General features: G+C 42.3%; 1 protein-coding gene across 6 annotated transcripts in view; it reads right to left on the reverse strand.

Annotated features, from left to right (window-relative positions):
- atp2b1a (ATPase plasma membrane Ca2+ transporting 1a) overlaps positions 1–20,366 on the reverse strand; it is a 49,235-nt gene extending 28,869 nt beyond the window's left edge. For 4 of the 6 annotated variants that reach the window (XM_061253306.1, XM_061253304.1, XM_061253302.1 and 1 more), the window contains exons 1-2: positions 19,942–20,241; positions 8,919–9,360 (exon numbers count right to left, since the gene is read on the reverse strand). In XM_061253306.1, the coding sequence (XP_061109290.1) occupies positions 8,919–9,108 (190 nt within the window). In that variant the 5' untranslated portion in view covers positions 9,109–9,360; positions 19,942–20,241. The other 2 variants (XM_061253303.1, XM_061253305.1) reach the window with 2 other exon arrangements.
- Positions 20,367–22,601: the final 2,235 nt, after the last annotated feature.

The following is a 22,601-nucleotide window of genomic DNA, read 5'->3' on the forward strand; positions in this document are numbered from 1 at the left end:
GCGGTGCGCTAAGAAGCAGCAGCTGACATTGCGTGCTTCGGAGGGGAAGGCGTGCTTGTTTGTGCTCTCCCAAAATCCACAGGGGAGGCTCCAGCAACGAGTCCCGATTAATACGATTGGGCATTCCAAGCTGTGCATGAAGAAATGCAGGGAGGCCTGGCTTGGCGTGACTCGCGGCACCATCGGCAAGGGGAGGGGAAACTGTCAGCACACAACCACGTTCAATTTTCTGCACAACACCATTATACTATAATAAGGGCGTGTGCATCACGCTGGGCTCAATTCCAGCATTTTAAATACCGACAGCATTAGCATTCACATAAGTGAGTCACCTTTTCCTTCGTACAGAATGAAATGATCTGCCGTTACCAATGTGCGGCTCATTTCAGTAATGCAGATTTCATGCAACACATGAAGACTGTGAATGACCGAGGCATGTTTCCATCATGGAACACAAACAGCATGATTTTAATGAATAATGACATTTAATTTAAAACCAAAATCACTGCCACTGCGCTAAGGGTAGGTAACCTGTAGGGTTCCAGTGTGCATACCGTGACCCGGCCCCTTTGCTTGGGACAGTTTAGCTGGGACTGTCAATGTAATTGTCATCATAAAGACACTGCCCGGTGTGTGTGTGTGTGTGTGTGTGTGTGTGTGTGTGTGTGTGTGTGTGTGTGTGTGTGTGTGTGGCACCAGCCAAACTGGTGAATCCGGGTGCATGCATCATCCCTAATGGAAAATATTCACACCAAGAACATTTCACTTTCGGTAACCATTCGTTTTGTGCAATGCAATGTCATGAGCAATGTTGAAGTCAACTAATGTCAATGGCAGGATGATGATGAATGATCCATCTCCCAGCATGCAGGGAGAAAAACAGCATAAACTACACAAGTCATTTTACAGAAGTATTATACAGAGACTGTGGGCAGAGTAGCACTGATAAAGAGTTCAGTGGCTGGGAGTAGGCTGGCATATTCTTATAGTAAATGCACAGTAAATCAACGAGCTCTCTACATTCACTACAGAGCCCCAGTCTACAGGCCATTTTCTTTTTTTTAAAGTTTCTCCAGATACCATGGGGCTGGAGCTTTTTTATACAATTATTTAACAGAATTCCTTCTCCAGTTAATGATGCTTAGTTTCTCATTATGAGCAGAACAATGCACAGCTTTATTAATTAGCCTCTCTGACCCACAACTCTTACTCCGTTAATATATAAATGAAGTAGTAACAAAAAGTATATTAATGTCAGCTATAAAATAAGATTTCTCCATGCTTTCCTGTTCGGCTTACTGAAACTAGTCTACCATGATGTATGCCTAAAACTATGCAAATCCTTGCAATGCATTCTGGGAAAATGAAATGAAAGAATAGTTTACCCTCCATTTTGGGCAACATTTTGCCCAATTATATTAATGCTGTCAATGTGAGGAAAATCAGCTTAATATGTCCAGGACAACCTCAAGCACATTTGTTCTTTAAATTGGGAACTTGCCAATTACAAAGTATATTGTTGGTGGATAGGGGAACAAATGTAAATGATCCTTTGGTTGAAAAAAAAAAAAAAAAAAAAAAAAAAAATCTGCTGCCAATACTGCTTAACTATGCTACTACTTTAAATTGAGACAAAATACAAAACATAGCCCGGATTTCAAAAAGTTTAGTCAGACTATAAAGGGTTAAGAACACCAGCATGGAAAAGGTCAAACGTTACCAAATCTGATCTTAATGGCTGAAATCTCAGGCACTGTAAAACACTTGAGATTAGCACAGGATTTGCTTACGATCTAAGAAATAGCCTACTTATTACCTAATTATAAATCCCTTTCGCTTTTTAAAGCCTGTGTAATCTTGAATGACTGCTTCGCTTCACACACACCAAAAATTGAATTAGCTCATTTATAACGCGTCAGAGCCATAAAAGCACACCGTCAGTACGGCACTGTCGGGGAAACAATGGTGCCCTGCACCGGCTTATCTTATCCAGAGCTGAAAGAGTATTGTACAATGCAGCGGTTTTGGATGAAAGGTTCAGATCCACGGCCCCTGGGGCCCCGCGCAGCTCGTTGAAGGCTCTGACATTCAGCAGAAATGTACTGATGGGACCTTTCTACGCAGCAGACGCCATTAAGAGCAGTGTTCCTGGAGCTCCGGTCTTCCACCTGTCACTCAACGTGCAGGGTGGACAAAAATGTATTAAAAAAAAAAAAAAAAAAAAAAAAAAAAAATCAAGAGAAAATCAGGAACAGAAATGTCCCCCTCCCCCAGGTAGTGAAACCCTCAGCGGGGTGACATTTTACCAGCCCTGCTCTCTGAAAGGGGTCAGGAAGGCAGGGTGAGAGAAGGCGGTTTAAATGTACGCACAGCCTCAAGAAACTGCCAAGATTCAACCTGCAGGTTTTAACCAAAGTGAAGGAGCAACCGAACACCAAGCTGGCATAGGTCGCACACAGCATATACACAGAACAGGTCGAAACATCGATTCTACATGCAATGCGAGAACACTAAGGTTGCGTGCGGTTATGCAATGCAAATTCTTCCAGTTTTTCATTCCTGCAAGCTGCAACCGTATCACAATGCTGATAGCTGGAACCGATTAATAAAAAAGTATTAAAGTCCAGTGATAATCAGGACTTCCACGTGGGGCTTTGTCAGCAGGAGAGTGTTGTGCCACTATAAATGTCAGTGCTAAAAGCTATGCTCCAATACAACACTAACGTCTAATTAAACATTTATACCTTTTGCATCATTTTGATTGTGCAATTTTGGTTATGTATAGAAGATGGCGGACATGTAGGCCACAACCATCGCTCAACCACACAAGACACAGCATATGGTGAAAAGGAGTCAAGACCAAATACATGAAAATCTCAAATACATTTGATTTTCTGATTGTGATATACAAAACGCATAACTGTGTCTTAAAGATAACGAGCCTGGAGAACAAGCCAAACCAGCGCACCAGATACCGCCATACAAGAGGGAGACAGTGCATGGTACATCTAAGGCATGAGCAGCCATACGTGAATGCAGGAAATATCTCTGCCAGCCATTCACAACTTGTCCTGCTTCTGAGGCACACTATGAAAATACAATAGAATGCATTGTTGTACATTGGTACAAAAGAATACAGGCTAGTATCTATTTGTTTTGAGTGGTACATGACAGGTTTGGCTACTTTGCACAAATGCAAGAGGAAATGAACACCCAGATAGAGCGAGCGCAGATCACTGTTCAAGATCTTGGTATGCAGTGTGGCAGGAGATTGGCTGGCCACCAATACGGATATTCCTGTACTTCTTTCACCTAGAAGGTGCTAAAGGCTTACTGGCAAATAGGGCTATCACAAGAGTTACGTTTCACAATAAACAGACTAATTATTTGATCCATTGTATTGATTCATTTTACCTCCTGCACAGGCCTCTGTTGTGAAAATAAAAAAGCTAGAGTGAGGATACATTGGCATGTCCATTCTCATAGATGTTCACAAAAAATGGCTATTTTTGGAATAAAATGAGTTCTTGCCATGTACATAATCAGGGATAATCTTATCCACACCCTCTAAAAGCAGGGCATTGTGGTTTTATCATTGTTTGAAGCTTGTTTTTTTGTCTTGTTTGGTGAATTCCTCCTTAAATACTGCATGATATTAATTGAATTGTCAACCAGCTGGTTATATTAGTGCAAGATAAACCAGGTTTGTGAAGACAAGTCTGGACAAACCCAAACACTACTCGCAGACATGAGATTCTAATACCTAAGGCATGAACCTGTGACCGCAGAAAAGATTCTTCATTTGTTTCAACAAGTCTCTCATCTCACGTCTCACACACTGTAAAACACCCCTGCCACATGAAATGTAACAAGCTAAATACTGATCAGCACAGTCACGGTTTCAACGCAGACAGCACCACATGTGTAAGCCACACACAGAAACGGCTAACATAGCCACACATACTTCTATTCACTGAGCACAGCATACTGCAGACTGCTCCAATGACTGGACTTGGTTCAAAACAAAAATTCGCAAGAATTCCCCTGAAATGAAAATGGACTTCTTCTTCTTTTTTTCAGCCATTTAAAGCGACTGCAGTAGCTTTGCAGGAAATTGCACACACATGGCCATGTTTTGCGCAGTTCGTGTGCTAATGTCACAGGAGTTGCGGCAGAAACGGTGCGGGTTAAATCTGGGATGAGAATGGAAATCCCCATCCACAGGAGTTCAGTAAAGGTTGGGGCAGAGATTAAGCACAGAGTCTAGGAAGGGGCAATAAAGCAGGGCCAGAGCTTGGGACCACGCCGGTCTCCTCTGCTCCGAGCGGACACTTCTCACCAGACCCAGCTCCCTTCACTCATCACCACACAAGCATGGGGAAGACGTAAAATGGAGGAAGCTAGATCGCTTTGTGCACGCCTGGGAGAGAGGGAAAAAAAAAAAAAAAAAAAAAGATGTAGGAAAAAGGGACAGGCCTCAGCCTACAGGAAATGAGCTGAGATGACTGCCGTATAAAGCATTTACTGTACAGTATAGCAACCGACTGTCAGTGCTGCAGCAAGCATTTGTAATCTTCTGTCCTAGCCACAAAGAATTATGTCATTTCTCCTGTACTAATGAAGGGTAGTTCTATACGAGAAAAGACCATTATATACTGTATACATTACATTTCGAACGCCTCACAGACAGAAGGCAGAGAATGGAATTTAACTGAAATTAAATGAACAGAGAAGGAGCTTGCATATGGATGAATTCTAAATATATCAAGCTTTAAAAAAAAAAAAAAAATCTACCCAAGGAATTGTTCCAAGCCAAAAATATCACCAGAAAGAAAAGTTGTTGCTTCTGGTTGCAAGCAGCTTTGCTACGATCCATTAGCAGTACTGAAGGCTTTCTCAATGGAAATACATGAACAGTAGGTAAGCTAAGCTATTCCTAACCAGTGGAGGCTTGATCTTTCAAGCCTATTCAATAAAGAACTCATAGGCACTTGGTATCAATCCAGGTTATACAGCTTTAAGCCAGTCACACAGTGCCACTTACTGTTGTAAGCAGACATCCATTTTGCATTGGGTCATCAAAAGCTTGTTTTTCTTTAATCTTGCCATCATAACAGCTTTTCTAGTGCAAAGATGCATTGTTTGAAATAGACAGAAATAAATGTTTGCTTCCTCGACAATTAATTTTCTCCACTCAACAATTTTTGCATTCTCGTATTGCGGATTTCTGCTTGGTTTATCATGCAGTTTCTCTGGCTCCACAGCCTCGCTTTGTAAAGCTGACATTTTATCCCTTTTAGCATTTCCATCACAACGCGCTGAAAAGCACAAACATGAATCCTGCCAGGGCTGGCTTGTCTGAGTTCGCTGAATTTCATATCTTTGCCGATTTGTATCAGATGCTGAGTGACCTGTTCCTTTTCCATCAATATATAAAATTAACTTCAACCAGTAGCACGTCTTAATAGGTTAAATGATGAATTGTCTTGGGTATTACATTATCAGATTGATGGTAAATTGCTCGCTATAGCACTGCCCAAGATACCCACTTCCTGTTTATCTTAAGGGTGTGTTTCATAGACACAGACAGGCTTTATCTCAGAGTACAAAAAGAAAACACTGACAACTTTGAATGCACATGGGAACAACTATTAACACCATTAAAACTATCAAACAGATGTCATTTTGGATAATCCACTTCTTCAATAAGCATTTGCTCCTTGATCATCCATCCATAAATAGAATCATGTAAGCTTTCCCATCATTTCCGCCCAAATACTTTCCCCTTATGCTTTCTGACAGCTGTTCCACCCTCAGCCATGTCGTCTGCTCTGCTGCAATCTGTTTCTTCTGTTCTAAAGACGAGTTACACTAAAATATAGTCCATTTTAAAAAATCCAACGGAGTATATTACACCAGCAGAATGCCGATTCAATGTCATTGCCCTTGATGTTGTTCAGGGCCCTGTTGTACTTTCTGCCATTCTTATCTGTAACAGCATCATTTTATTGGTTTGCGCTGATGAGCACCTTATAATTAGTCGCGTATCTGTACTGATTGCAAAATGATTGCAGAATCATTGCGTCTACAGGGACAACTGGAGGGTAACTACTGAAACGGGACAGCCCAGCTGGCCATATGCCGGAGATGCTCACAGGGCCATTTGCATACAATTACAAAAAGAGCCAAACAACCATCAAATACAGCTGATAGCATTACTCTGGCTGAGGCCTGATCATTGGCCTAACTGATAGCAGTCATGCTGGTCACCATATGGTTAGCTACACAAGGTCATTATGTTAACCAAGGTTAGCCTCAGAGACTCAAATGAAACACATTTGTAGTGCAACACACAGGCATAGCATGCTAGTAAGCTGAAACCGAAGGGACAAAAAAAAAAAAAAGAAATAAAACCAGACACTGATGTACTCGTCTTTAAATGTATAGTGATGAGCGAAGAGTCAATTTGTCTTCATCTTATTTTCATTGTTCCATTAGCAAGCGAAATGTGGTGGAATCTTCACCTCAAGTTTTTGAAATCTCCTGCTCGAGACTTTGGGTGCCTGTGCAGTCTTATATGGAAGTACAGACCTCTAACAAGAGAGGTGGTGCCCAGCTGCCAATCACAGCATGCAATACCATTTTTCAATTGCTGTACACTAGTCGCAAAGACAGTGTCAACCAGAGGCAGGCGACGCTTAGATTAACCCACCAATTCTGTATCCAGTCCCCCACAACGAACGGCAGTTTCAGCCCTGCTGCCTCCTACACCATCACGACACAGAGGTGTCACAGACCTGCCAGGACATGTACATTACAGGACATCTACCAGAATTCCCTGGACATGGCACAGGAACTCAAACGGGAAGCCAGTCACAGATGCAGGGGGTGGACCCTGTGAAGCAAGATTTCTAGGGAAGCACTGCGCAATAAGACCCAATAAAACACAATGTGCCAGCGCAGCCCGTACGGCGAGAGAGTAAAACTGCGGCAGGAACAAGCCTGCCCTCCTTTTCCACAGTCAGGTCCGACACCCAGACGTACAGTCACTCTGTCCTCAACTTTCCCCCCCGCCCGCGCAGGCCAGAGCACTCTGGGTCACAGCCCACAGGAGACGGAGCCGTCCAGGGCTGAACAGCCCAGCTGCTGCCTGCTGCACACGGTCCCGGGCCCTCTGGCCAACTGCAGCTTTTAGTCCGAGGGCTGAATTCAGTCACCAGCTTTCCCTGGAACTGTGGCTTACAATTTAATGTAACCCTTCCTTTTTCCTTCTTCAAAGGTTGGCAAGTTCAGCGATCAAATTCAACTCGCCAAGACCGAAAGTGGTGAGTGTTGGACTTTGGTCAAAATAAAAGCACATTGGACCCAAGCACCCGTGCTGCTTTCAACTCTTAAGTTCATAAATATTCCAGTTTTCTCCTACAATCAAGCGGTATTGTTCCAGAAATGTAGGGAGTTCAGGTAACTCAATGGGCACTTGACTCAAGCACAAATGTTAACTGAGCTTGAATATTTTACTAGCAGAACTGACTGAAGTGAACATTGTCCTTGGTGAGGACTTGAAGGAAGCTGCATTATTTGCCCTTTTGGCTTGTGGTTGACCAGATGGAAAGATGGAGGGAGCCACTCCCATGGTAACAACATTTGACCATTACAGAGAGAAAGGGCTAACAGCCATCACAGTCATTCAACAGGACACTAAAAGATTGTGATTATTTTAAGTACAAGATGGCTATGAGGCAAGAAAAGGCATCTACATCCTGAGAAAATAAGAGCTAAACTATTTTGTAGCTGGTCCACACGCACTGTAAACTGAACATTTGTTACCTGTGATCTTGGTTCAGCAAAAACCAGAACTAATCTCAAAAAGTAAAGAACACAAGATGGCCGCTCAAATCTGGCCCTGTTTTGGCGGAGTTGGCATGCCACCTGCTTTCCAGCCGATATCCCAAGAACTTCCCCTTCTTTCCATACCCCAAAAATCATCTAGGCTACATTAACTGGCATCTGGGAATGGCCCATCTGTGCATGCGTGTGTACGTGTGTGTCAATGGCTTCCCATTCCATGCAGCTCAGCCCCAATGCACCACAACACTAAGCGACAATTCGATAAATGAAAATGGGCGAACGGACTGAATAGATGATAGATGAATGTGTGGTTGAGAATTAAAGCAAAGTGATTGCCACTTGTTTCACAGCACGTTTGAGCCAAAATGGCCTCCTCCGCCGTCAGTTTCCCTCAAATGTACCAGGACTGATGACCAAGGCTAAGGCTACGCTGAGAGGTGGCTAAACCAGCCGTGATTAAAAGGGCAGTGGTCCACCTCACGGCTGTTAACCAGTGACCAGAGCTTGAATGCTTCTTGGCTTTAGATAACCACTGCATAGGCCCCAGGGAGACAGCTCAGAGAACACACGGTCTGACAGATACAGAGTCAGCTGGTCTTCTCCAGGACGGAGTGGAACAGCATCACTGCTCTTCTTTCCACTCAGCCATAAACACTTACTACATTTACCCATCAAAGCCTCCTATTCACATGTCTTAAGTAAAGCTACATTTAGCCATACAAATAAAAATGAATATATATTACACCCAAGTATCTGTCAAGTGCCTCCGTTACACATGTGCCTTTGAAGTACTAAGTTGAGTGCAACCCTGTGAAGATGAATTTTAAACTTTTGAGTCGTTTTTTTTTGTTCACCCCCAAAATTCTAGGCCAGCGTTCTACAACTATTGCTTACAGTTACCAATTGTGATTTTTACATCAGGATCAGAATGTTCAGTTAAGAACATTGTAATCACATATTTATGATTTTACATCTTAAAGGGCTAAAATAAGCCGCACAAAAATCAATGGCTCAAGGACCTGAAAGCACAACGTCAGATGCTGCAAGTGGATAACGCAGGGCACAATTACCTTCTATAGGCGATGTTTTCAATCTGGAACAGAGCGCTTGAACGCCTCCCGTTTCCTGTATTTTATGCAATCCCTCGGTCGCCCGCAGTTCCATGAGGGAGCGCAGGTCTTTGAGGGAGCAGCCGAAGTCTCCATCGTGGTTGGCCTCAGCCGTGGAGTTCTTCACCCCGCTGTACGAGTTCTTGGCCATGGCTCCTCTGCCGTACGCCGCGCGGGTTACAGGGGGGAAAGGGTGTCCCAACCGGAGAGAAGAACGAAAAAATCCTCAGTGGCCAAACCGGGTATCTCCCATAAACCGCTCAGATCCTGTCGAGGGGAGCCAAGTCCGATTCCAGGATGAGGAAGGTGGGTGAGTTAAAAGCCATTTCCTTCGCACAGCATCAGGCCTATTCTTTCATGGCGTCAGACGTCCGCCACGGCCCCAGAAAAAGCATGGAAAGGTCTGGAAAAACAGAAGAGAAAATGTAAATTACACAAGGAAAAACTTAATTTACTCTTACAATCACACTAACTTCATTTCCTGTTAGAACCTTAACAAGCATTGCCCCGGGCCCACAGATGGCATTGAAGACAGCGTTTGTGCGCCTCCCCGATTCAACGTCAACATAAAGAACCAAAACGATGCATCACACAGTTACACGGTGCACTGTTAATCACTCTACCCACAGCAGGCTTGACAGCACAGGTGGAGACACAGGGAGCTGGAGGCACATCTACATCTCAAAATAGAAAGCAGGAACCCCAGGTCACTGGCAAGAGTCCAATATGAAATGTTACACTTTTGAGGGGAAAAATATCAACGCTTATTTGAGGACCGGCGTGGGAACCACTCAGTCAAGACAGGCATTAAAAAAAATAATAATGATAATAATAAAATAAAAAAAGCAGACAATCCTCGTGAGCGACATGCAAATATGCCCCTGGTGAGTCTTGAGTGCGCAGATGCCTGTCAATTTTTAACATATATACATTTGAAAGGTTGATGACATGAAGTCATAATAAGAAAAGGCAAATTAACTTCCCTCCCTGAAATCTAGGTTGCGTGGTGCCACTAGCTGTACGGCTCGTTTCCTTGCGAACGCATTCATTTTCCCCCCCTTATGTTCCCAGAGCAGTCTGTGCCCTTTTCTCAGGGCAGTTGATTTGCATTAAAGGGATGGATTTGCCCTGTGCCCTGGCGCATTTCAGACCCCGGAGGTGGCGAAAGGTCATCGCAGACATGTGGCTTAATCAAGCACGCCGCTGCACTGCCTCCGCCCAAGCCCCGAGGAGAGCCATTATTCCTCCCACACAGGACAGCAGTCAATACATCAGAGCCTCATCTGATGTGTCACCAAGGCTGCAGGAGGTACGTTCTGACACACACGCTCTCGCCTGCTCTCGCCTTCTCTCTCTCTCTCTCTCTCTCTCTCTCTCTCTCTCTCTCTCTCTCTCTCTCTCTCTCTCTCTCTCTCTCTCTCTCTCTCTCTCTCTCTCTCTCTCTCTCTCTCTCTCTCTCTCTCTCTCTCTCTCTCTCTCTCTCTCTCTCTCTCTCTCTCTCTCTCTCTCTCTCTCTCTCTCTCTCACACTATCTCTTACAAACACACAGACATACTCTCTCGCGAGCTCTCAAACACACACTCTCTATAGCTTACATACACGCACGCATGCTCTCGCTAGCTCACAAACATACACACACACACACACACACACAACTGCACTCACTCATTCTCTCAATTGTCTCATAAGCCTGCGTGAACGCATACACACACACGCACCTCGTTACGCACGATTATCGTATGGGCCCTAAAGACATCAACTCAAGGGAATTGCATGCTTGATTGATACTGCTATTCGGGACAGGAGGTATTTTTATAAAGAAAACTAAATGCAAGGGAGGGACAAAGCAATCGATACAGCCCTGCGAGAAGAACCTCTTGGCATAATAACAGGAAATGACACTGTCAGGTGTGTTAGTAACCTGGATAAATTGACCTTTCAATAACCCTAGAAATACATATTTCATGAGTTTATTCAGTTTTATCTTGGTAAAACCAGACTCAAACTACTGTTCTTCATCCAGTACAATACTTATTTACATGAAGTAGGGCTGCACAAGACAGAATGTATGGCATTTCATAAATCAGTCCACAGCATTTCAATAATCAAATTTATTATACATTTTAATCTGGAATTTCAGATCAGGGTCTGGTGCAACATACACCCACTGGAAAACCATCAGATTTTTCCTTTCTAAGTTTCTGCTTATCTACTCTTACCATGAACGGGGAAACATGGCCGCTCTTCGTGTGTAAAACAGAGCAGTAACGCCATCAGCCAGTAAGGCCAGGTGGATATCGGTTACTGATATCAGCCACAGAAATGCCGTATCAGGTATCCCCAGCTGAAGTATCTGTGACACTGCATATTGATAAATCAGTCAAGTCTTCACTGCAGGCCACTGACCGGCATCCGTAAGGGAAACCATATCCCAGCATCCTTTCCCCCATCACCATCTGGAGCGGAACACGGTTCTGCATTCCAGCGATGGCCTAACATGGCACATCGCTGGATGGCACATTCTCCGAGCCAGAAGATCCACTCTGCAGCTTCACAACTACATGAATTATTGTTATTAAAGCAATTACGCCATCAATAACCACCGGCAATCAACACCCTGTAAAGTATAATCTAAATAGTGAAAACATTTTAACATTTTTACATTTGGCAAACTTCTCAATAATCCTGCCTTGAAGCGATGCTTGGCAGCAAACAGTGGCCATTGTGTTGGTTAAATCGGTTCCTCGGTTTCAGGAACGTGTGCTCTAAAATGGAGAAGAGCAGAAGTTGAGGAAGCAGAACTGAATGACCACCGATAAGGAGAGGACAGACCAGCAGGCCTTGTCTCAAACGAGTTTATTCAGCCATCAATGAAAGCAGGGCTGGTTCTTCACTTCAGTAAAATGACTAGGTGCGGTTTGGTGCAGGCTTTCTCTGGGCCTCATGTTCAGAACAGGCCTGTAAGGCGGCCAACGCGATCAGACGTCATACAGGAAGTGTGCTGACGTCTAAACGCTCACACGCATTCATGACCAAATTCAAGTAAACTGTTGTGGTCTGAGAACGAATGTTTGATACAAAGAAGATGAGCAAATGACCTCCAATACTCTTTACCAATTCTGCCATAAGGACAGAGGAGTAAACTTACAGGAAGCATCCAAACTGCTCTCCCCATGGCAACAGGAGGCGAGGGCCAGCCTTTATAGGCTAGTGCTTTTCGCAGACTTCCTGTAGCACATCCGTCATCCTGCACAGTGGAGTCACTTCCATAGTGAGAAGAGCCATTTCTCCTTTAAAAAGCGTCTGACCTTCAGTGCACTCCTGCACCAGGGCCTCAGTTAAAGGAACAGGCTCGCCGCACGCTTATCTGAGGAAAGCTGCTCCCGTAATCTAATTCCGTAATCTGTAGCACCCGAAAGGATCCTCAGGCCTTCACAAACACCTCACACTGTAACACCACGTTAAGTAACTACCCCTCTGCCTCCCCCTGGGCCGCCCCCGTCCCACGCTGAACCGGCCCTTCCCCTTTCAATTACCCCATTTCTACATCTCACATTCACCATGACTTCACAGTACAGCACCGCCATTCTATGCAAGGCAGACTCCGTTTGATGCAATAGAACAAACACCAGGGAACCATACACCATACTGACAATATAGCGTGGGGACGCCCAGAACGGGGACGCCAAAACATGAAGATAGCAGAAAATAAAGTGAAGTGAAACTAAAAGAAATGCATGTTATTAGTGCATGCATTTACATGGACTCACTATTAAAACTAAAAAGCCACTGACTGACAGTTATTTGGATCCTGTTCAGGTCCAAACTACTGCAAACAGTGCACACTTCCTACTCTGAGGGAGATACCACCATCTTTATCACATTCTAATTAAAAGTATTCTAATTAAAATTCTAACCTAAAATTATTATTATTATTATTTTAATTAAAAAATAAGCTATAGGCCAATATAAATATACACTATTCAATACAGTGTATATTTTGTTTAGGCGAGCAAAAGAAAATATATAATCCATTTAAATCACCCAGTTCCAGTAAATTATTTTAACATCCCCAATGCGTTGAGTTGTGACGTTTACACAATAACTCAAATGGCTATCTGCATGATTAAAACCCGCTTTCCCGGTGGTTCATTCAAAAACCGCAATAAATCTAATGAGCCGTGGCTTTCTGATTAATGCCACTCAAGTTCTTAAAAATCCTTTTCATCGTTTCTACTTGGAAATTGAGATAAGTGTGATTACACACAGTACGGCAGTCCATTTTCACATGTGTAATTGAGCAGAAGAAGAAATCCATAATCCGTGCAGATTCATAGCCATTAGCATATTATATTCTGATAAATATGGTTATGGCTATTAATAATCTAGGGTTTAGCCTAAACCATGGCAGTTTTCAAAACATTGATACACAAAATAAACAGATTTATGCAGCAAAAGAAAATGAAAGATAAAGCATCCATGCAAGTTGCGCATTCTCATCAATAGAAAGAACAAATGCCCTATCCAAATTTGAAAATAATTCAGCAATGCCAAGTAACTAGATTGCATCAAGCTTGCATTCAAACTCAGTATTAATGACATGGCAATATTTTGACAGCAGTTACATAGGCCTAGATGAAGCAACAAATATGAGATGAGGACAACATCAGTTAGAATGGACTGTTTTGCATCAAAGGTCAGAGAAAGCAGGGCTCAACAAATATCACTACTCATTTCAGAAATGAATGGCCATATGGTATTCATTTGAAAGAAAAATACATTCCAATTCCAGATTCTTCTGGATCGGTGTTAATACATTAGGTCATTTGAGTACAGATTTAAAATTCACTGGCATCTGGTAGGATTACAGGAAGTTCCTTCTAGCTGTGCCATTTCAAAAGGTTGCCTACAACAGAAAGCTGCATGCAATATGTGCATTGTGCCATTGTTACAGACGCATACACTACAAGCAGTCTAGCAAACTGCAAAGTGTGCCCATTAAAATATCAGCGTCAATTCTACATGGTGCCAAAATGTATATATATTTTAACTTATTTACCCTTTAGTTACGCAGGTGTAAGTGCGTTTCACTGACAGAAATCTATTTCACCAGAATTCTTACCAATACGTTGCAGCTCAAACACGGTATAAAAACACAGTACAGCACAGCATAATAAAAAAAAACTGCAAGGAACATAGAAAAAGGTTGAATTCATTTCCATATTTAAATATGAAGCATAATGCATTTGTCCAAACCCTGCAGACTGGACCACATTAAACTCACAATGAGGCTGAAGGCTAAACTCCCAGAACTCTCCTGCCTCTTCCAACTGCTACGTCTACATGGCTCCAAACCCCAGAAGTGCCCTGGAGCGCTCTGCCCCTCTTGACACGGCTCAAACCGCCAGCTTTCCCAGAGTCGCTAGCTGCGCGGCGAAGATCAGGGAAGTGCCAGCGTTCTCTGAGTGACAGTTTCGGGTTGCGAGGCAGGTCACGCGTCACAACAGTGGAAAATCATTGTGTTAACGTGCCCTGGGAAAGCAGCTGGCATGGGGCAGCAGCGCAATGAAGGAGGCCATTTATATCTGCGCATACGTGGCCCCACGCAAAACCAAAATAAAGCAGTTTTTTAGGATAGACAGCTTAATATTAGCGAACAGGATTGGACAATAAACAGGACCGATAGCAGCCATGCAGCATCCAAGCAGAATGGAAACAGGGCGAGGGCTAATCGCAGGCTCGCTGCTCCGTGTTAAAATCAAAGGAAATCCTCCTAGTGGTGGCTGGCAGTTGTGACCCTGCTACATGCCAGCTTACTCAGCGTGAGTCAAGGACAGCAATCCCAGGGATCCCTCTGCTCCGGAGCTACAGGGGAGGGGGCAGGGGGAGTATTTTTAGGCACCCTGTGTGGTTGTCCATCCCCCTGACTACCCCCTCCCCCATTTTGGCTGACCCGAGTCACGCTTTGTAAAAGTGCCTGGTACAATGCAGGAGCGCTGCGACCTACTCAGATCTCTTTGCTCTCTGTTATCAGTGGAAATACAGTAAGTCTGTCCTGCTTCATGTGCACCAGTTCGCCTTGCTGGGGGGGACCTCAGCCTGGCTTCAGTCGACCCGTTCCGCTACAGGCAGTCAACCCGGACAATTCTTCATAGAATGATTTCATTTGAAGAATGGGTAAACGGACAAAGAAGCACTCGTCATTCACTGATATTTCTAATGATGAAACACTTGTGGTTTGGTTTTATAACGGTCTTGGTTAATACTCGATACTGATTGGATGCTAGGGGGTGATTAAATTTGAACAATCCAAGCCTAATCACAGTTCTAAATTACTACGGTACCTGAAGTGACCAGAAGCCAGCAGTGTGATATGAGTTAAAGAGAGTTTTATTTATTAAAAATGCCTTTGTCATGCCAATAAAGCTATTTGCGTTTAAAAATTGTGAAATGTTAGCCGTAAACTGCTAAGGTTACTAGCTACTTTGTGACGTGCTGAAATAGTTAGAAACACAGCCCACCGAACACGAGCAGCTGCCAACTGGGTAACCCCCACCTCCCCCCTATCATCACATAGGCACAGACTGGTCAGATTCAAAGGATGACTGTTCAGCTCTTTCAACCAACCGTCTTTGATTACATCCGTCTCGTGTCTGTGACAGACAACAAAGCAAATCTCCCAATGTAGGCCTTCTGTGAATGACACTATCTGGAATCTTAAATTGGCCCTGTGCATGACAGTTGATTAGCTAGCTGACCAACATGGTTTGTCAAAATGAAATAGGTTTTCTATATGATATGTAACAATAGAATCAATAGCCAGGTACAAGGGTTCACTCGTTAGTTAGAAAACAGCTGCTCGCCTAGTTTAGCCATAGCTAGTTAGCGTGGCAACAAAGGTTAGCTTATTAGTCTAACTTAAGTCGATGGAGTTTGTGCTGTCAGAAGGTTTTGAAAGCTTTAAGATGCAGGCAGCAGGTACGTTATAACTGGCTAAAAGTGATTCACATCACCATTATTGAGATACACAGTCAAAGTAGCTACTTCTAGCAATTAACAATGTACCTTTATTGATGCAAGTTTGCAAGCAAACTACAACTGGCTTGGGTGTTATCTGAAGTAGATTTACTTCATTTTTCACTTCCTGTATCGGCGCTATTTGTTGCTAATTTAACCCAATGATTTGTGTAGGTCTTAGCCTTTGGGGTGCATTCAAACCCTGCTTGGTCCAGTATGTCAATTAGGGGTGGGACCATTTACTCGAGAGAACAAGTATTCGCCAGAAGATTCTTAAATGTTCAGAAGAAAAAAAAGTTCATTGGAAAATCTGATTTATTTTATTTTTTATTATTAATTAATTTATTTTTTTAAAATATGATAAATAATGAATATCGGTTACTTAGATCAGGGCTGTGTCTTGTTCAGCATTTAATGGAGTTAAAGATGTTCCACCCAGCCTCAGTCGAAAAATAACTGATTGAATTGGACAAAAAAATAAAACTGGCTTATACTAATATAAAAACAAATCCTGTGGCAAAAGTTAGGAAAAGCCTCTCCTGTTATTTTTTTAGGAAGTTATACATGTTTGGAAATTCTGCAGCAATGACATGATTACTGCCATTGTCTGTGGCTGACCACTTTAACTTAAAAGGTACCACAAACCTCAATATAGGTCAAGTTAAGGAAATGCATGTGCCAACTAAATCTCGTGTGACCACAGACTGCTTTAAGATCTGTGTCACTCACAAATAAGCATTACTTCCAAGTAAGCTCTTGACATTACTGAATGCCGTTCTGTCCAGTGGAACTGAAACACCTGACGAAATGTAATGGAATCCAACGATCCATATTGGAAACAGACCATCTAGAAATTGATGATCTTGCTCTTCTTACTCATCAAGAGTAAAAGCATAAATGCATCATGCTAGAGAGAGCTTATGATAACTGTAAACCTGGCCTGGGTTCATGCTTCCGAGCGATCAGGGCAGGTGCATAATTATTTCTAGTCCAAAGGCCTCAGAACCTCATCTGACTTGCAGTCAAGGGTTATTCTGCCGAATGAATGGGGTAAATCATTAACAGTTAGTCTTCCAAAAGGACCACTGATATTGAATATGCAGCCTACCGCAGCAAAGAAGAGGAAGTCAACTACAACAATAGGAAATATCATCTTTCCACTGTACATCAGCACAATTCTTTTAGCTATAAAAATGAACCATACTGAAGGAAATTACTGTACCATTCTACTGTATACGCCTCAATTGAGGTGTTGTCAAATGCATTTAGAGTAAGCCTAAGCATGCAAGTGTTGAAGAATCTCTGATAGAAACTGACATTCCTGCCACGGAGACTAGGCTTTTCCCAAGGTCTAAAGCCAATTTTAGCATTTGCCTATTGCTCAAAATGATCCACATACTAAAGCAAATTCCCCCATCATCTTTCCGTATAAGCCCCAATTGAGCTGTTGTCAAACGCTTTTTAGAGCAAGTCTAACCGCGTAAGTGTCAAAGAATTGCTAATATAAACGGACATTTATGACACGGAGATTAGGCTTTTCCCAAGGTCTAAAACCAATTTTAGCATTTGCTAGCGCTAATTTCAAAAAAGGATTCGTTGATTGCAAGGGTCTAACTCGACATTTTACACACAGTTGGACCACACAAAGTGTAAATAGTCGATCTCATCACAGGCTTGTTGTCAACTAGCTGAATCACGCTGGCTCCAGTACAAACACAGCAACTATATAATTTAAAATACGTGGAGCTTTATAAGCTAGGACAAGCTTACATTATAAATGTTTTTTGATGCACTTCAATCACCGTGCAATAGAATCCACAACTCAGTCAATTTATAAACCAGAGGTAAGCCGATGAGTTCAAAAACGATACAGCTTTGCACCCTCACAAGCATTACACCGAAATTAGGATGGACCACCGGCAGCTGAAGGCATCACTTCGAGAAAAAATTCTCGCGAGCAAGCAACTCATACGCAGATTGAGCCTTCTGAACATCAACAGTACTTCTGTAGGACACCCTACGATTGTTTTTCCTGTGTGGCTATATTTAATAATTACAGGGAAACAGCCTTCGGACTATTTCTACTCAAGGTCATGCTGCGCGTTGCTTCTCATATTGCAAACAAACGAATAGGACAAAAGCTCACGACAGACAGTAGGAAATCCCGAGATATTAAAATGAGCGATTTCACCTTTAGCTTTTCAGTTAGCACGAAATATGCCTGAGTTAGCGAACTATCTAAATTTAAATAACGTTAGGGTACATTTAAAAATGGTAAGAGTTCGACATTCCATCTAGCAATCCAATGAATCGCCCGTGATCTAGTATACCATCTGAATGAAACGATATTGATTTTGACGTGCATACCACCTGCTAACTTAACACGGCACGGTATATTAGCCATCTTGTCAACCAACTATCGTTACCTTGCTACCAAGCCAGCTGGGTGGATACCGTTAACTAATGTTAACAAACACGAGCTTTCCCGTAGACAATCAAAAGACTAACGTTAACTAGCTATAATTATAATTAGCTAGCTAGCTAATTGTCATTGATGAAACCATACAATCTGCTGAACACTAAGTGAATATCTAGCTATAAGGTAAGTTAAGTTTCCAGTGAATAAACTCACTTGTCACTAGCTTTAACAGGTTAACACTATGCACCGTGGCCAGATAAGTTATCCAAAATTGCTCATACTAGTAAGTTACAACGCGCATTTCCATCGAACTCGCTAGTCTCGCAGCTAGAAAAACAAGCGTGACAGCTGAAGTGCGCTAGCCAAGTTAATGTGTTAGTGGTAGCTAGCTTGTCAACCCACTGTTCGATGTCTGGTTAGTTATGTCAACGGTAGTCATTTGGTAGCCCATGCATGTTCTCGATGTCATGAAAACTGAAACAATAAGCTCGCTTGATGATGGCGATTAATTCGGCACGATAAGTTAGCGTTGCAGTTAGCTAGCCATCTAACTAAATTGATAGCTAGCGACCTAGCAAAGGTTAGAACACGTCAGGATTTGGGGCTAGCCTATGTTGACGTTAGCCAAGTGAACGTTAGTTGGATATTTGGGAAACGTGACCAAATAGTTAATCTTACAAAATACAAGTTTCATAATCAATACACAGCCTAGCTGATGTTAGAAAACCAGACCATAAACTAACCAGTGATCTAGAGCTAGCTAGCTCTGGCGATCGAGTCTTACTGCTTATTCTACTACTAGTTCGTTAATGTTAGTTACTGACTGTGACCATTCATACGTAGCAGTGTAGCTAACGTTAGCCAACTACCCAACGTTACATACTAGCTAGCTAACAGTTAATACATTCCCATACTCGCTAAGCCAGTCAGGAAGCCAAATGACGTTTGAGATAGCTAGGTCAAGATTCTTTTTCCTTTTTTTATCGAATTAATAACATCAAGTCAAAAGTCTTAGTATTTAGCTAGCTCGATTTAATAGCTAGGTGTCATGTTAGCGAACGTTAACGTTAGCTAGCAAGCAGGGTGGGAATTACGCTGTTCTTGTTTTCGGATTTCTTCGTTATTTATAGAAATAGCATCACCTCGTTTCTTTGGTTCCTATGTGCATGTGACAGATCAAGTTGGAGCCAAAAAATAAATAAAATAAAAATAAAAACACGTTCCTTTTCTTCCCAATAGCTAACATTATTAGAACATTAGTGTTTAAGTCGAAATATGACCCTCTAACTAGACTGAGAAAACAGGAGAGGCGTCAAACACGTTTCCAAACCAAACGACAGGAGATCTGCTAATGTTAGCCACGATAGTTTAGCTCCACATGCTCTGACTTGGGAGCCGGTCCCCTAAAAACATATAGCTAGCCAGCTCATCTGCCCATGCGGCTGTTCAACTCGAGTCGTTTCGGAACTGCTGCGCTTGCAGTCGAACCGATTTCAAAATGCAATGTGGCTAGCTAGTCACCAACTTTCCAACGTGTCGTTCACTTACTTGAAGAGCTCTGCACACTCTTTAGCTGGTTAGCTAAAATTGTAGTTTTGCTTGCAGCGAATGCCCAGTCACTCCCGTTACATTCAGCACCCATCAAACATAAAAAGAAACACTTCCCAGTTGTTCTCTCTTCATTCCCAGGAAACGCACTCAGCTGTGGCTCAAAAGTCTGCTAGTTGACTTGCGTTTGAAAGCCGCTTGGAACCCAAATAAAGAAAATGGGTGTGTATTGGGAGGGACCAGAGCCCTCCGTAGCAGTCTAGCTGAAAAATATTAGTGAAAAAAACAGAAAGAAAGAGGGAAGTAACACTCACACCGCTCTCCAACCGTAGCCTTGGTTCCCCTTCCCTCAGTCTCACCAAAGACTTCAACAACCTACCACTCTCTTCCAATCTGCGGTGAAACCCCACCCACTACACAATGTCGTTTACAACATGTGATTCCAGATCGGAGGAAGGGCTTGAGCGACCATGTGGATCCCAATTGGCTTGGCCAGTATACCAGTTGCCGGAGGAAACGCGTACGTCAGCAATCGCATAGCCGGTTGGGGATTCTCTCCCTTTCTACACTGTCTCTGAGGCTCCCACGGATTTCTGTATTAACGTCATTTATATAGAAATTAGTCGTTGTGCTCGACTGTGTTTGGCGCTACAGTGAAGCTTATACGACGCGCATACTCAAGCGCGCTTCAACCTTGTTTTACTATGCAAACCCCACCCACAGTCTTCACCCGTCTTCCCCGACGGCCAATTGAACATGACGTCATTCTTTCCATGACGTCCAGTTTTTTTTCTTGATTTTTCACTTTTTTACTTTGCTCCCAGAAGTAGGCTACTGAATCGGCCATTCTGTTCATTTACATTCTGAGTACTTGTGACCTACTAAGAGCGTTATTAAATCGTTCATGTATTTATTTATTTTAGCTGGATGTGTATATACAATTGCAGCCTGTAGCAATTGTTGGGAATTGAATTATTTCTATGACTCCCCCACTAGCCAATGTGCAGTTGTTTCCCTTGATAATTCTTTCTACAAAGGGATTGTCCTAGAGCACCCATGCATCTAGCGTTTGAGGCAATATGTCTATGTTGGATATTGTGCAGAGCAGACATTCCAGTTGCTGACTGATACCTGTGAACTTCTCACCTCTCCACACCCCACTGTGTGTGAAATTATGGACCACACTGTAGGCTATGACTGTAAGTCTTGCACATAAACATCATTTTAATTATTGTATGGCTTTACACTCATATCATTTTTTGTAAAAATTGAAATTTATTTTCAGTATCCATGCTTCAGACAAAATTCAGTTAGCTTGCGTGGGCTCTGCAGTCCATACATAAATGCTTCTCATCATGATCTCATTTGAAAGCAACTCACATGAAAAGTGCCTCACATGACACTGATATATAAAGTATAACCGTAGAACATTGATTAAAATTCATAATTTGAATGTTCATAATTAATGTACTTAAGTAACACAACCTGTAATTACTGTCAATTAAAAACACTATTACACGATCATATTGCCTCATCAGCATTCAGGGCCATTATCATTGTTATAGCTATAGGATATGGTCAAACATAGTATGCTTTGAAATATAAAAGCATGTATTGTTTCATTTGTCGTGATTACTAGGAATAGGTGTGTTGCTGTTATTGTTACTATCAAAATATAAAACAAAATAAAATGTGAATAAATGTTGCCTCACAGACTGGCTCTGAACAGGACAGGAGATGATAGTTGTCGTAAAACAACACAAAACACAAAAGTAAAACTAGCAGGAATTCTTCAGGTATTCAGAATGAGCGTTCAGATGCACGCACAAAGGAAAGTGAAACCAAGCTTAGCATGCGCCCATGCGTCTTAGTTTTCATTTACACCAGGAGGTAAGCCACATAATTAAAGCAAATAATTTAAGAATGTAATCAAGGTTATTTATATTAAAATCACTATGATGGCCAAATAGATCGCTCACGATCATTTCAAGGCATCGGTTGTAAAATATGACATGCACCTTAGAGGTTTAGCAGATTTAGCATAGGTTTTGAAACTATTGTATGTTACTAGCATTTAAGTTGCTGTTTGATCTATTATATAAAGCTTAAGATTTTCAAAATATTTCTAGTGCATTTCATGAATGTTACTTGAGTGAAGGCCCTTGTAGCTATGTCAGCTATGTTCAAAGATCACAGTGTAAGGTACAGCTGTACCTTATTTTTACAGCTGACCTGCAAGCCAAGAAAACAGGACTCTCGGTTGATGATAAACAGAGAGCAGTTCTTCTTTAGGAGTCACAAGGTGCATCTGACTTGTTCCCTTCACGTAATGAGCTTCATAATTAACATTACTGCACCACCAAACAGGGTGAAGATTTTAGATTACCCCTCCAGAATGATAAAACAGTCAAAGGTTAATGTTATTTAAGTCCATGTAATTTGAACTTAAATGTGCTCATTTTAAGTGGCCAGCTTCTGCAATACTTTACCTCACTGACAAATAGGGCACCAATAAAGCAACAGTTTTTCATGTGTAAAAATACTGTGTACACTCACACACACAAAAAGTCACAGAAACACATGCACACACACACACACATGCAAAAGGGAAGAAATGATTTTGTTGTTCCACGAGGCCATATCTCTGGCTGGGATTGAAA

Source organism: Conger conger, chromosome 8 (genome assembly GCF_963514075.1).
Source record: "Conger conger chromosome 8, fConCon1.1, whole genome shotgun sequence".
NCBI classification, from domain to species: domain Eukaryota; kingdom Metazoa; phylum Chordata; class Actinopteri; order Anguilliformes; family Congridae; genus Conger; species Conger conger.